Consider the following 14,966-nt stretch of genomic DNA (forward strand, 5'->3'; position numbering starts at 1 on the left):
GAACTGATGATCTCTAAAAAACAAATTTAGAACCTGACCAATTAAACTATACTATTCGTAATTAAAAGCATGGGTATTATGCTGTGACTTTCAGCAAGGCTGAACAGACTTTATATTATAATGAGTTATTATAGTAAGATTTTCTCTTTCAGTCTGTTTTAATTTTTTTTTCCCTCATCTTTTATAGTAATAGTTGATTATGGATAAAAAAATTTTCTCTATCTATAGATCTTGACAATTCTTGTAAGAAGCTATTTTTTAGTACAGCAAACCCATAGGATGGGCACAAACCAACAATTAAAAAAAATAAATAAAAATAAATCTTAAAATTGAGTATAACAATAAGAGTTCGTTTTGTTATTGTAGTAGCGGTTGTTTTTAAAATATTTTTTTATTTTTAAAAATTTATTTTTAACTTAACACCTTGAAACAATCTAAAAACAAAAAAAAAATTGAAGTAAAAAAATCAAGTTTTCGCAAAAATGTTTTCCAACTATAAAATAAACTGTGTCTAAATAAACCAAAATCAATCAAATAAAACTGCAATATAATTGAAAGCTTGTTAAAACAATTCCAATGAAAACTTGATGATACTATATAATATAATTATATATCAAATTTTGTGTTCTGTCATTCTAAAATATGGAACACAATGGTTTTGAATTTTCCAAGTGTATGCATAAATCTCATCATATTTTAATCTCTAATTAATTCTTATGCCAATATTTAAATTTAACTTAAATATTCTAAATTTTATTGTATGTACATGTGCTGGGGAGGATGATGTCACAATATATGTGCGAAAGTATTTGTAAAGAGTATTTAAAAAAATACGATAGTAATTATTTTTTAAAGTTATTTTTGTTTGAAAATTTATTAAAATAATATATTTTTTAAAAAAATATTTTTTATATTAGCACGTAATTTGAAAATATTAAAAAAATTATTTTTGAAACAAAAAAATAAAAATTTAAAATATTTTTAAAATACAAAAATAAATAGGCTGAAAAGTAAAATACCTATCTTGAGTATGAAGCACCCAACAGAGGAATTGGACGGTGTCGTTTGAAGGACAGGTGTAGCACCTTCTCCAAATAATATCTTGCCGGTATTGTCGGCAATGAATTGTTTGGAGGGACAAGGGTTAAGAATTTGGGCCATTGAGATTTTGTTATAAGGTCACTCTTGATCAATAATTTTTATTAAAACGATTTTTTATTAAAAAATTAATATTAATACGGTCAAGTTTAATGAACAATTATATCATTAAGAATTTAGTTAGGTCAAATGTATTTTATCAAGGTAGTATTTTATTTAATTTAACTAAGAACTTAAATTAAGATTTTATATGGTATTATAGTGTCACGTGGTGCGTTTTATATTTTACTCTTATTATATATTTAATTAATAATATATTTTATAATAAAAAATACTTTAAAAAATAATAACTAATCCGAAAATAGTATGTTACCGGTATTGAATCACTGCCATGAGTGAACACCGCTGATAGAAATAGAAAGAAAGTACAGATATCACCAGAAGAAACTGCGAAGCACATACTACAGACAGAAAGAAAGAAATGGTAAATGCTGTAAATGTTTATCATCATCATCAAACACCGCCAATTCTTCCACTTCAATGTCGCTCCTCTGCTCCTCCTCATTTCACCAGGTACATGAAGGTCACACACCCTCTTTTCATTTCACTTTCTTTTTAATCTTTCTATGTTTTTTTTTTTTTTTTTTTTTTTTGAGGTTCTATTTCTTGTTGAATTTTGATAAGTATCATAAAATGTATTATATGCCGGCAAGGATGGATGGATTTTTTTAAAAGAAAATATGCTTGTGGTGAATTCACTTTTAATCCAGTTCAAAATATCATTTTCGATTCTGTGGTGTCTGGTTAAGTTACAACTATGCATGTTTGGTTGCTGGGAAAGCTCGAGAAAATTAATTGAGGGGAATTCGGTTAAGATTGAGAAGTTTGTAGTTTGAAATAAAAGATCAGTACCCAAATTGAGATTTAAATTAGAGATTTGAGTATGTTATTGAATCACGTTTTAGGAGCTTTCGAAAGAAAAACACTGCTACAATCTTTAATTTCTTGGAATTATGGATTCTTCTGAGTTATGGAAAGTTATATTTCAATTGTTTGGCTTTATAAAATGTGATTCCTTATTTAATCGTTCTTCTTCTGTAGGGGAGTGCCTGGAAAGCTTTTGTTAAAATGTTCATTTGAGAACACTACCTCAAGTGATGTTGCAGTAAGGCATGTGCTATCTGGATTTGCAGCCTCATTAATATTTCTTTCCCAGACAAATCAGGTTGGCTGATTTATTTTTCTAGCATTTAGTATCGGATTTTTCAATCATAATTGCAGTCCTAATTCTTACGAAATGAAGATCAATAAGCTCGTAGGGATTTACAATGTAACGAACATTTTTAGTTGCAGAGAACATAGGCTAGTGATCAAGTGTTAGAAGCTTATAGGTCAACCATTGAGAAAAAAAGAGGTACTAAGAGTATCTCAATTTTCTCCAGAACCTCAATCGTTCAGAGAGCTTCTAAAGAAAAGATGTCGGGGATTCGGTTCTTAGTTATGAGGTTGCAATTAAGCTTGCCAAATTGTTTCTTCACAGAAAATTTGGATCCAGCAAGTGTTATTCCGAGGAAGTCGATGGAAGAAGTAGAATTCCATGTGCAGTTTTTGGATTCATAAGATTTTTGCTTAATTTAACTAGAACATATCTCTGCATGATGAGCAGGAGTATTCTGGTTTCTAAGTAATCTCTCATTGTTCTTGTTAGGTTCTTGCAGCAGATGTGTTTCAATCCCACAATATCTGCCAGCTCGCAAGCGCTGCAGAAAATAAAATAACCCCCCTTCCACTTGATGACAGTTCTGGTGGAGGAATGGGAAAACTAATGATGATGAGAGCTATGACAGTTAAGGATTTTGATCCTGTCAGATATTCTGGAAGGTGGTTTGAAGTAGCTTCACTAAAAGGTGGATTTGCTGGGCAAGGTCAAGGAGACTGCCATTGCACGCAGGTAAATTGCGAAGGGTATGTCGGACGACATCCGATTATTGTTAAGAATCATCCTAGCACGAATTGTTTTCTATGAAAATTTTAGGCCATCCCTCCTATGTTTCCTTCTTGTTGTTAAACATATCAGGCTTGCAAGCACTTGTGCTCAACTCAACACTATCTTGAAAGTCTCATCTTTATTTAATTTGAGGTTTTCTCAGTCAAATATTCATAGCTTCTAATGCATGATTTCTTATGTAAATTGATAATCTGCAGGGCGTGTATACATTAGATTTGGAAACACCAGCTATCCAGGTAGATACCTTTTGTGTTCATGGAGGCCCTAGTGGTTACATCACAGGTATAAGGGGGAAGGTTCAGTGCGTGTCAGGGGACGATTTAGAGAAGCAAGCTACTGAGCTAGAGAAGCAAGAAATGATTGCAGAGAAGTGTTACCTCCGTTTTCCAACCTTGCCATTTATCCCCAAGGAGCCTTATGACGTGATTGCTACTGACTATGATAACTTTGCTCTTGTTTCGGGAGCAAAAGACAAAAGTTTTATTCAGGTAATCACCCATTTAACGAAGAGCTCTGCACATATTAGATGGAAATTTATGTTTGCTATTCATGTTAAAGTTTTACAAAGCAGTATAGTTTTCAGATAGAAAAAAAATGGACGTCAAAATCTCTCCTTTCTATCATGCTCATCTGAACTGAACCTCATTAAACAACTATGCTCAAGAAAATGCAACTATCTTTGTCATTGCCATTGCTACAGCTAGAGCACGACCATCGATTACATTATCTGTTGTATTGAAGAACATGGGTTTGTGGACTTGAAGTTAGGGTATCTGTGGCATCATTTATGAAAAGTAACTTTTGACTTTAAGTCATAATTTAAAGTAACTTTCGATTATTAACTGTGTAACAAGCTTTTGATTTAAGTCCAAATTTTGATTATATTCGGTTCAAGTTTTGCAAATTAATTTAAGTTGTTTTTTGACTTTTTACTCAAGAAAAAATTATATCATGAGTTAAAATTTAAAAATTTTATTTTTTTATTAAAGTAAAGTTTTGACTCAATTTTATAACAAATTTTGATATAAGTCAAAATTTAGATTATATTTGGTACGAGTTTTGACTAGAATTAACTTTTGATTTAAATCAAAGCTTATTACAAAGTTAAGTCAAAATTTTGATTTAATAAAAAGTTAAAATTTTTAACTATAACTTATATTACATTCTTTCTTAAAAAAGAGTTGGATTTGAGACATTTTTATCAAACATGTTTCTAAATTAAAGTCTTTTTAACTCTTTTTTGTCACAAATTATCTATGAAAAATTAACTTTTGAATTATATTTGAAAGTCAAAACTCATAATTCAAAAAATATGCCAACATATTCTTATTTCTTGTCAAATATATACCATGAATTTTTTTAATTAAAAAACAACTTAAATTAATTTGTAAATGTCATACCAAATAGAACCTTGGTTTATGAATTTGTAATAGCTAAATATCTCATAGTATTTGAACGAGGAACTATACTTTGACTTGATTGGGGTTGTTGCTCATATTTTTTGGACTAATTAACAAACTTTGACATGTATTCTTCTACTCTTTAGCTGCCGTTTGATCTCTGAGATGCAGCAACCAAGCTTTGCATCAAGTTATATATATGATTGATCACTTAAAGCTTTGTGTTTTGGCATCAATGTTACAGATATACTCAAGAACACCTAACCCTGGACCTGCATTCATTGAGAAATACAAAGCTTATTTGGCAAACTTTGGGTATGATCCAAGCAAAATCAAGGACACCCCACAAGATTGTGAAGTTATGTCCAACAGTAAGCTTGCTGCCATGATGTCTATGCCTGGGATGCAAAAGGCACTTACAAATGAATTTCCTGATCTAGAATTAAGGAGCTCTGTCCAATTTAATCCCTTCACAAGCGTGTTTGATACTTTGAAGAAGCTACTGGAGCTTTATTTCAAATAGAAAAATGAAGTTTGTGTACATTATAACCCTGCTTCTGTGCTCCACGTAGAGCAACAGATACATAACTCTTTCCCAATACTGTTAATCTTCTCTACCGTTTGTGAACTCTTCCTGGTAATTTCTCAATCAAGATCAACTACAAAGTCCAAACTATCAAACACGTGTAAGTTGTTGATGGCTAACTCTATCTCGTTCTCATATTGAGGTATTTGCTTTCAGTTTTCTATGCTTTCTTCCCATTTTAGATGGTAGAAGGTGGTATATTTCAAATGTAAAGATGGAGGTCTGAAATATAGTAAAAATGTGAGTGATGTCTACTTAGTAACTTTAGGTTATATTTTTCGTTTCAGCTTAATCTCAGGAACCGCAGATTCGAGTTTGTCATATATTTTTTTATAACATTGTTGAATCTTTAGTGTATTTTGCCTTGTGATTTCTTAATGGCTTCTTCTAATGATTATGGAACATCAACTGTTTTCGGTTCTTCCTGTGGTATTTCCTTCAAAATATGGCAATAACATTAGTCTTTGGAGCTAGAACACTAGGCGTGTGCCAGTCATGAAAGAAATCTTTTTCCAGCTCTTTTTTTATCATCAACTTGATCAATTGTCACCTCAAACTACTTCTCATCTACGTTTTGCCTCCTTGCTACCTGAGAAAGTTAAATGGAAGGCAAGTAATAGCTATACTTGGTATGTAATCTATACATAATCATTGTGTATAACCTTTAAAATTAATAATTTTCTCATAGTTTGTTGAATTACGAGCTTATAAGTATTAACTTTATCTTCTAAAACATCATACTAATAACCTTTAGTATCCTATATAAATTTGCATCTTACAAATCCTACCTTTAGATAACTTGGAATCTTTTTCAATAGAAAATGCACTTCCAACTCTCATCTAATAAATCTTTTTTTTTTTTCCAAAACAATTTCATCAAGAATAAAAATTTCATCAAAATTGGGAATAAATCTACAAATAGATTGCCTATCGTATATAGATTTTGAATTCGGCTTGCTCCAATGTAAGTCTCTAGGTCTCCTTGTTATAATTTTTTTTTATTATTATTAACATGAATGTCCGAATCAGTTTGCACACACCTCAACTAATCTCACGGGTCCTGAAATTAATGACTATGTAAACCTCTAGTGGTCCTAAGATTTATGAGACTCGAACTAGTAACCTTTAGAGAACAAACCTAGAACCTGACTAGTTGAGCTACACCCTCTTCATAATTTCATCATTACAATTCTTATTTGAGCTTTTCCTTGACAATTAATCCAACTAATCGAATCTTTCCAATAGGGTTCTTTGCGCTGAGATCCCTCACAACTTCCTCTGCCTTCACTCTTTCATTGCAAAGTGGGAAAATATTGCTGATATCTCTGTCTATTGAACATGGCTAAAAAATAAAGGGGGATTGGATCTTATAACTATGATACCAGCCGTCTAATAAAAAATATCCATGGCTATAAGAAAACTTTTGTTGCAAAATAAAACAGCCAAATCGACATGTTACAGTAACAGTAAAGGAAGGGAGCACATTTATCTAAATCACGCCTTGCGAACAGATAAACCGAGGATGAAATCCTTGGTTTCTTCATTGGCTCTATCAAGTGCAGTTCGTCCATCTGCATCCTTGATATCGTAAACTGCTCCAGCTCTCAAAAGCTCTTCAATCTTCGGCTTGTCACCTTCTGAAGCAGCCAGCATTAATAAGATGTCCACTGGATGAATGTTTTGACTCAGAAGAGCCTCCATCTTGTCATATGTACCTTCAACGGCAAGCATCCCCATGTAGTTAAAGTACTGCAAATTAGAACAGATTTTTTAGCCAAGACAACATTTCCACGGTCATAATAGTTACACACGCTGAGTTAATTAAAGCAAAGAGTTGTTAGAACATTGAAAAGAAGAAAAAAGAACGAAACAACCTTATTTTGATAGAAAAAATGGATCCGGTTTGACAGGTAACCCGCGGGTTGAGCTAGCAACCCAATGACCCTAGCCCTCTACCAGGTCGGACTATGCCGGGTCTTACAACTATGTCAATAACTCCAAGGAAAAAAGAACATGAGAATATTCAGAATTCCCAGATGAAATACAAAGAAAATGATGCAAATGCATTATAATTCAGAATCCTCAAATGAAATAGAAAGAGAGTTACAATGGAGTAACATCAGTATTAACTTCACATACACAAGCCTGACAGTTATCCTTTATAAGCCAATTGAAGCAGTTAGGCAAGCCCGGGCATGAGTGACGACAATGTTCAAGCTCTTGTACAAGCAGAAATGTTAGGAGATGATAACTATTGTTGGAACTCTGCTGGCACTTAACCTTTGCTTGATCGCTAAACCTTAAGGAAACTCAAGTTTTAACTTGTAATTTGATATGATGTTCTCATTTAATCTGTCTGCAACTTCTCTAAGTTTCGTGATTTTTTCTCCCAGAAATGCTGGAGACTCCAAGAGTGTAAGTTTTATTACAAATAAAACCGACAATATTAATAGTTTAGTGTTCCAGATATAAAAAAGAGAGACCGAAATAGAAATATAAAATAGATCTGTTTCTTCTAAATAATTTTAGATTATCAGAAAAAGCGACACTAACAAGCAAGAAACTTGTCATTCCAAAGCTACCAGAGAGAAGTTGCCCATAATCTCACAGCTCCAGTCTCAATTATAATCTAGAAACTGTTAAATTTAGTACTAGAATGTCATTAAGCCTGAGAGCACAACATGATTAGTCCACACCAGCTCTTTGAAATCGCCATTAACAAACCAGGTAAACTACATACTCCATAAAGTACCAAACAATGCGATGAATTCATAGCAGCTAAAGTGTCAAAAGAGAGAGAAGGAAAGAGGACCTGCTCAACATCATCTCTGTCAAAGTCATCACGGGTCTGGCTGCCATAAATGCCAGCACCTTCAGCATCAACACCATTTTTACCAAATTTGAACCAGCACTTTGCTCTTGACCCATTGGAGGGTCCAATTCTACAGGGTCTTAACCAACCGACATTACTTTGAAGACCCAGAAACTGAGAGTTGAGTTTAGGCAAAAAAGGTTGAGAACTTTGAGGATTGGAAGCGAGAGTAAGATGGGTTGTACTTAGGATTGAAGCCATAACCAACTAAACTGTGTTTTCTAAGAACTCAAAAAAAGGACCGTGGAACTGATGTTATCAACTTCACTTTCTATCCACACATGTCTTGTCTTTTCATTTTCTTTTTCTTTTCTTTTTTTTCCATCTTTTTTGGCACAAGTGAAGTGGAGGCTAGGATTGAGTGTTTTCCTTACATGGTGGGAATCCAGAAATCAACCTTAATTTATAGTATGCTGATCAGATGGCTAACAATGATCCTCAATCTTCTCATCTCCTGGATTCGTTTGCTACTTTGCTAGATAGCTAGTGGGCTGTTTTTATGGGCCATGAGTTTCTAATGACCCAACTCAAAAATTAAATTCATAAATATATAAAAAAGTTACTAATTCTGTCGAAAATTCGACAAAAATATCCTTAGATTTTAAGAATTATTATATGTATTAAGAGAATTATATTAATAAATATCAAATACATTATTTTATTTTAATAAATTCTACAAGCTAAAATTAAAAAGACTTCTACTAAATAAATATTTTTTAACATCACAGTATAAAATATATATCAATATTTATATAAGAAATAAACATTATCTCTAATTGATAATTACAAGAAAAGGACTGTAATATTAATATAATCTCTATAAAATATGTTAATCATGTTATTCTCATATATATCTATTTATACATCACATAATATTTTAAATAATATAGAGTAAACTTCTTAAATCTCTTAAATTATATAGTTACTTATTGACACTCTATCTATCTATCTTGACCTAAAACTTTGAAAATGCTTTAAAATAGGTTAAAAAAAAATCTAATAATTATAATAATAAAATTTATCAAACTATTAAGTTAGATTATTGAATTACACACACAAATGAGATTCTTTGTTATTTTTTCATCACCATTTACTCTTTTAGATGAAACGAATAAAACAAAAAAGTGTTTGTTTTTAAGAGGTGTAGCGTGATGACAAAAAACTTGAGATCGGCATAGCAGGTCTCGAGTTCGGGTTAAGACGTGCACCTTCTGTAAGAGTCTGGGACAGCCGAAGTTTTACTCGCTTACCTGGACCTACAAAGTGTGTTTTCCGGGAGATAGGGTTTTTCTCGAATCCAAAAATAAATATTCATAAAAGTGTTTGCAAGGGGTACTAACTCGTCAGAAATGGTTACTGTGTGGTTTAAAATCTATTTATTTTTGTATTTTAAAGGTAATTTTAAAAAAGTCTAATTTTTTTTGTTTTAAATTAATTGTTTTTGAGTATTTATATATTGTTTTGAAGTGATGATATTAAAAATAAATAAATAAAAAATATTATTTTAAAATAAAAAATATTTTAATAAATAAATACTGAGAAAAGCTCTTACGCTGTGCGGTGGTTGCAGCCACTAATCTTGGCTATGCGCGGTGGTTTGTTGATTTGAATTTGGTCAATTTGGGTGAAGAGAGCGAGCTTGTTTTGGAGTACAGCTCTTAGATAGGCTAGGTTTTTTTTTTTTCTAGTAATTTTTTTTTCTTGTTTCTTTTCTCTAAAAATTTTGGATCTTCACCCTTGAATTTTTTTTTTTTATCTCCTCTCCTATTTTGCTATTTTATTCACTCCAAATTTTCTCCTCCCGTTTTCTATTTATTGTGTACATATTTTTTTAATTTTAAAATCTTTTAAAATTTTATATTTCTTTAATTTAAATTTAAGTTTTAAATTTTAAATCCTTTAATAACTCTCCTAATCTTATAATTTTTTTTGTACCTCTTTTTTCTCTATGATCTTTTGAGAATTTTTATTTTTAAAAAAAATATTTGAAAATAAAATTAAATTTGAATTATGACAAAATTTTTGTTATTTCTTATTACCATCATCATTACCACTATTTATATATAAAAAAACTCCTTTAAACAATAAAAATCATAAATCATGTCGATATTTTTAATTTTATACATTTTATATGTAATTAAATTCAAAAATAATAAAATTACATTAAATTTTAATAAATTATTAAATTGGTCCCTTCTTATATTCTTATAAGCGACCCTTGATTATTTTCTTATATTATCTCTTGCTCGTTTAAAGAAAAGGATTTATACATTTTGAAAATTCTAAAAATATTAAAAAAAAAAAAAATTCTTGGTCAAACAACAAATCAACATTTTTATTCATACCTGTATTATTAATACTTAGCTCATGTATACTAAAAAAAAAATCTTTTAATAAAATTACAGTGCTAATATAATCACATTAAAATTTAGTGGTTTTGAATAAATTTTTTATTCATGTTTATACCTTATGTATTTTCTTCTATGTGAATGGTTTTATTCAGAACATATTCTTACATTTTCATGGACAACAAACAGGAAGATACAGCGTTGCAAGGGTGAAATGGAGCCAGTCCAAAACTAATAATGCAGTGGTGGTTCCCTTAACTTGTGCTAACAAAGTTTTCTGGGTAGAAAAGTGGGTTTCCATTTGTTCTGCAAAATTAAAGAGGTGTCAGTGAATTTAGCCCCAAAAACTACTCCAACAGTCAACTTTGATTTGCAGGCATACCAAATTGTGAGGTGGTTTCTTTAATGCCATTTACTCTCTCACCAAGCAAGTAAAGAACAAGCAGCTGAGGAAATCAACCGTCACATGTACAATCGGTGATGGATGAGGAACGCCACTGTTATCTTTCCCATGCCCTTCCACGATGAGCAGAACAAGCAACGACTGCCCCCCATTCCTCAAAAGCACTCAAGTTGATGCACCAAACTACAATCCTTCCTTTACCCTTTCTTCACTTACCATTCAAGACAAGAAGAAAATAACAACCTTCTAAAAATGGAGAAGAAAGAAGTCATCTTTCCCTTTGGGTCTCTCACATAATCATTTTGACAAGGACCAGGGAGCTAAGTTGGATTGTTGGGTCTTGGATGGCATGTAATGGCCCTGTTATGCAGCTGTTATCAGATAATTTAGTGCTGTTGCCAATCTAATCTAAGGTCATAGCCAAAACATGGAGACATCAACATGTGAAAGAGAGCCAATAAAAAAAAAAGTACAGTGGTTAGCAAATTAAATGTTTTAACTGCAAGCACATGAATACAATGACAATGTCACCATCTAATCTATAAAATGTAATGCTGTTCACTTCAGATAAAGAAGAATTCAAGTGATAACACCGAGTATAAGGGCAATCACTAGATGGCACGGTCTCAAAGCAATTTGCCCACCAAGACAGAGACCATCAACCAACTCTCTTCATCTGCAAGCCTCCTTCAACTGAACAAACACAACATGCATAAATCCAGCATCATTCCCACAAGAGTCTCCGAAGACATGGCTGCACAAAACCCAGTACAAATAGGCACTAGAGGCACTGTTGGGTCCCTCGTAATGCAAGAAATCAAGTACTTCAGCCAGCTTGAAATAAGCTGCCGAGAAAGCTCAAAGAAGCCCCAGCCTCATGTTACTTCCCTGGCTTCAACTAGTAATCAATTCAAAACCACTCTTGGATCTGTAATAACAACCCCGAAAAAGAAAATGAAAGGAGGCAGCAGGCGTCTACCGAGAATTTGTTCTATGGTCGAAGTGTCTGATAGCAGTCGGCCAAATGCGATTTCAAGATTCAGTTATAGAAACCTGAAATCTGATGTCAAGAAGTTGCAAGCTTAGTCAATGCTCTCAGATAGCTTTGAGAAACCAAGCTTCTTCAGTTTATTTGTTATAGGGTTAGCCCATGCTCTATCTGGGTTACCACATTTTATGTCCACAATTTCCACAATATGAGTTGCTTTCTTGTCAGATTTCTCCCTACTAGGAGTTCTATCCAAAGTACTATTATCAGAGCCAAGCATTGGCATTCGATGGGTGCTTTTATTGAAGCTTTTCACTTTCCGAGTAGTTTCAGGGCTTCTATGACCAATGCCGCTGCGACAGCCACTGCTGCTTGCTTCATCTAATGATTTTCTTGCTTGTAGTTTTCTAGGAGTAGTAGCACTACAGGGCATCGAAACAGGAAAAGTTCTAGGCTTACCTTGACCAGATGCTGATGCTTGTGGGGATGGTTTTATTGATTCCATCTCCCTTGTCATCAGATCACCAATGGTTCCAGTGGTACCCACCCTGATAGATCCTCCACCCCCTTTGATAGCTTCTAGTTTCTGAACCATGTTTCTATATCCGTTCAATCAGAAGTGTGAGTTCGATCTTCTAGTATTATAGTTATTAACCTTCAGAGCTTCTTGAGATAATTTCAGCCAAAAAAGTTCAATAGCCTGTTCGCAATTGACACCTGCATGTACATGGAACTTCTTAGTTGAAATCTGCATGTATGGTTTTGAGTCTATGCCAACAAGAGGAGAGCTAAACACACACACACACACAAACATCAAAATTTAAAATAAACTAGCTGGGACATTTAGAGGCAGAATACTTTACAGAATGGTAGCATCCCAAATTGAAAATGAAGACCTTTTTTTTTTTTTAATCGCACCGTGTAAAAAACAAAGGATTAACAACAGATTAGTGAACATCTTCCCTGAAGAGTTGCAAGGAAGAAAGGGAAAGGGTTTATTTGGATCGGTATAATCTAGCAACTGATTCCAAGCAAACATTCATCAAACATGAGCTAGGTAAAGAAATGAGAAAACATCCAGCAACTTTTGACATAGTAATAAGCTCATAAGAGTTCATATTAACATCAATTAGGTTCCAGAAATTGCAGGGTTTAAAACATGGTCAACAATAGATCTTGAATCCACATTTGTATATAAAATGCAGAAAGCAAAATGAACCCCAAAATGATACCCTAAGTTCCAGATACTCTACGACCATTGGAATCGGAGCTATCAATTACAATGAGAAAACATCAGATAGATAGATTTATCCAGATTTCAGAAACCATTAATATCATTTAAGTTGACCTAAAAGATATCAGGGAGTCATCAATCGCACTAAGAACATCAGATATACACCAACAGGAACAACTACCAGTAATTATTGGACATAAAAGAAGGCCATAAATTCCTTGTTTTTTTCTAACATCAAATATATAAACAAAAGAACCCCAACAACCTTTAATCAAACCACGAACAGTCAAATGCAATGTCATAAAAGGAGGAGATAAAAAGATGATCATACCCTAGATCAAAAGCAAGCCAGTGACACTAATATTTTTTTAGCCAAGCCAAATTCGAAGATGACAACAAAAATCAAGAATCTGACCTCAACCGAGAAAATGAAACAAAACCCAGAAACGAGAACTTTTTTTTGTGTGAAACTGAGATCTTTTCACTTAAAAGTGTTTGCTTATACCACGTGTGACGATGTCGCATTCAAAGACATATCTAAAGTCTTGACTTTTGTTATGAAATCTGACTTCTTGAGGTGGTGTTTCTTGTCTTTTTCTGCGTTTTGTCGAGGACTGCTCGAAAAGCACGGCAACCAATCACGTCGCAGTGAATTCTGACTCTTGCGGTGACCACCAAACAGTAATAGTTGTGACCGTTGGGGTAGTTTACCAATCGCTAGCTAACAAAATTTTGGCTGTGTTTTGGAGTGTACCGGATTCTCAAAAAAATTTAAAAGTATTTTAAATTATTTTATATATTAATATCAAAAATAATTTTTTTTAAAAAAATAATAATAAAAAATAACCATTAAACGTTACGAAAACATGCACTTTGTCGTGAACTGAAGCAAAAAGAATTTCATATGCTAAAATAAACCATCAATTTTCATGGAACAAAATAGAATAATTCTTTTTGCTTACTAAAAATGGTATGATTAGTTTGTTACTATTTATATAATGACATTTTATCCATTTATCATTAAAGTCATTTCGTCCACTTTCATTAGCAAACTCCTAAAAAGGAATTTAACGTGATGTTTAGCATCAAATCAAAATTTATAAGGAAAAAAACCTGAAATATAAATAATAAACATTACTATATAATCATATATAGTAGATGACTAGTGATACAAATTTAAAATTAAAAAATTTATTTTCTATATAATCTCAAATTCGAATTCTATAATTGCTGATATGATGGTTACTAGAGGCTTACATGATTGTTAACTTCAGAATTCATGGGATTAATCAAGATACACGTAAGCTAACCCGAACACCCACCCACATTAATTAAAACAAAAAAAAACATATACTTATACATATATCATGAATAGTCCTCCTCAAATCCTCGTGCAGTGCTAGGCTCATTGGGCATTTGCCAGACTAGATGTAGCCCAAAATAGAAGCCCACACTGGAAGTCCAACACAGAAGAAAAAGGTAGAGCTAACTTTGGTAGAAGTGGGATGTTCTGAAAATAAAAAAAAATAACAGTTATTTTTTAAAGTAATATTTATTAAAAGAATATATTATTATTATTTTTTAATATTAATATATTAAAATAATTTAAAAATATAAAAAATATTAATATTTTTCAAAAACAATAGAAGCCACTGTTTTCGTGTATTGGTATTTGGTGCACCTCATATAGGTTTCGGTGATAACGAGTTTTGCTAAAAAAAAAAATATTTGGTAAGTTTAAATAGTAAAAAATAATTTATTTATTAAATCGATATATTTATGGACAAAGGAGGTATTTAATCTAAAGCATACACAAAATGGTATGAAAATTAAATGAAAAAAAAATGATGGTTAAAGAAGAGCAATCTGGATTCTAATTTTATAACAAGTATATAGAAGAATTTAATATTATCTGAAAGGAAGATTTAATATAAATTGAGACATTAATTTGTTCAAGAAATAGGATAAATTCTCTGCTCAGCGCAGAGACTCCCTTTTATTAAGCTAAATTACGAAGAAGATTATTATG

General features: G+C 32.1%; 3 protein-coding genes across 4 annotated transcripts; 1 reads left to right on the forward strand and 2 right to left on the reverse strand.

The window, feature by feature from the left end:
• The first annotated feature begins 1,216 nt into the window (after positions 1-1,216).
• Positions 1,217-5,253, forward strand: LOC18095938 (chloroplastic lipocalin). The gene is made up of 5 exons (XM_006370603.3): positions 1,217-1,671; positions 2,200-2,323; positions 2,807-3,049; positions 3,304-3,594; positions 4,751-5,253. The coding sequence occupies exons 1-5, from the start codon at positions 1,580-1,582 to the stop codon at positions 5,027-5,029; spliced, it is 1,029 nt and encodes a 342-aa protein (XP_006370665.1). The 5' UTR covers positions 1,217-1,579; the 3' UTR covers positions 5,030-5,253.
• A 1,182-nt stretch (positions 5,254-6,435) lies between these two features.
• LOC18095939 (protein LHCP TRANSLOCATION DEFECT) lies at positions 6,436-8,387 on the reverse strand. The gene is made up of 2 exons (XM_006370604.3): positions 7,905-8,387; positions 6,436-6,841 (listed from the first exon to the last, which is right to left on the reverse strand). Exons 1-2 carry the CDS (start codon positions 8,163-8,165, stop codon positions 6,587-6,589), a joined length of 516 nt encoding a protein of 171 aa, XP_006370666.3. The 5' UTR covers positions 8,166-8,387; the 3' UTR covers positions 6,436-6,586.
• Positions 8,388-11,173: 2,786 nt separating this feature from the next.
• On the reverse strand, positions 11,174-13,563 carry LOC18095940 (uncharacterized). Of its 2 annotated transcripts, none has more exons than XM_024605811.2 (2): positions 13,353-13,563; positions 11,174-12,420 (listed from the first exon to the last, which is right to left on the reverse strand). In XM_024605811.2, exon 2 carries the CDS (start codon positions 12,296-12,298, stop codon positions 11,798-11,800), a length of 501 nt encoding a protein of 166 aa, XP_024461579.1. In that variant the 5' UTR covers positions 12,299-12,420; positions 13,353-13,563; the 3' UTR covers positions 11,174-11,797. The 2 variants fall into 2 exon arrangements, with proteins under 2 accessions (XP_024461579.1, XP_006370667.1); XM_006370605.3 differs by having other exon boundaries at positions 13,269-13,558.
• Between the last annotated feature and the right edge of the window lie 1,403 nt (positions 13,564-14,966).

Source organism: Populus trichocarpa, chromosome 1 (assembly GCF_000002775.5).
Source record: "Populus trichocarpa isolate Nisqually-1 chromosome 1, P.trichocarpa_v4.1, whole genome shotgun sequence".
Lineage (NCBI taxonomy): Eukaryota > Viridiplantae > Streptophyta > Magnoliopsida > Malpighiales > Salicaceae > Populus > Populus trichocarpa.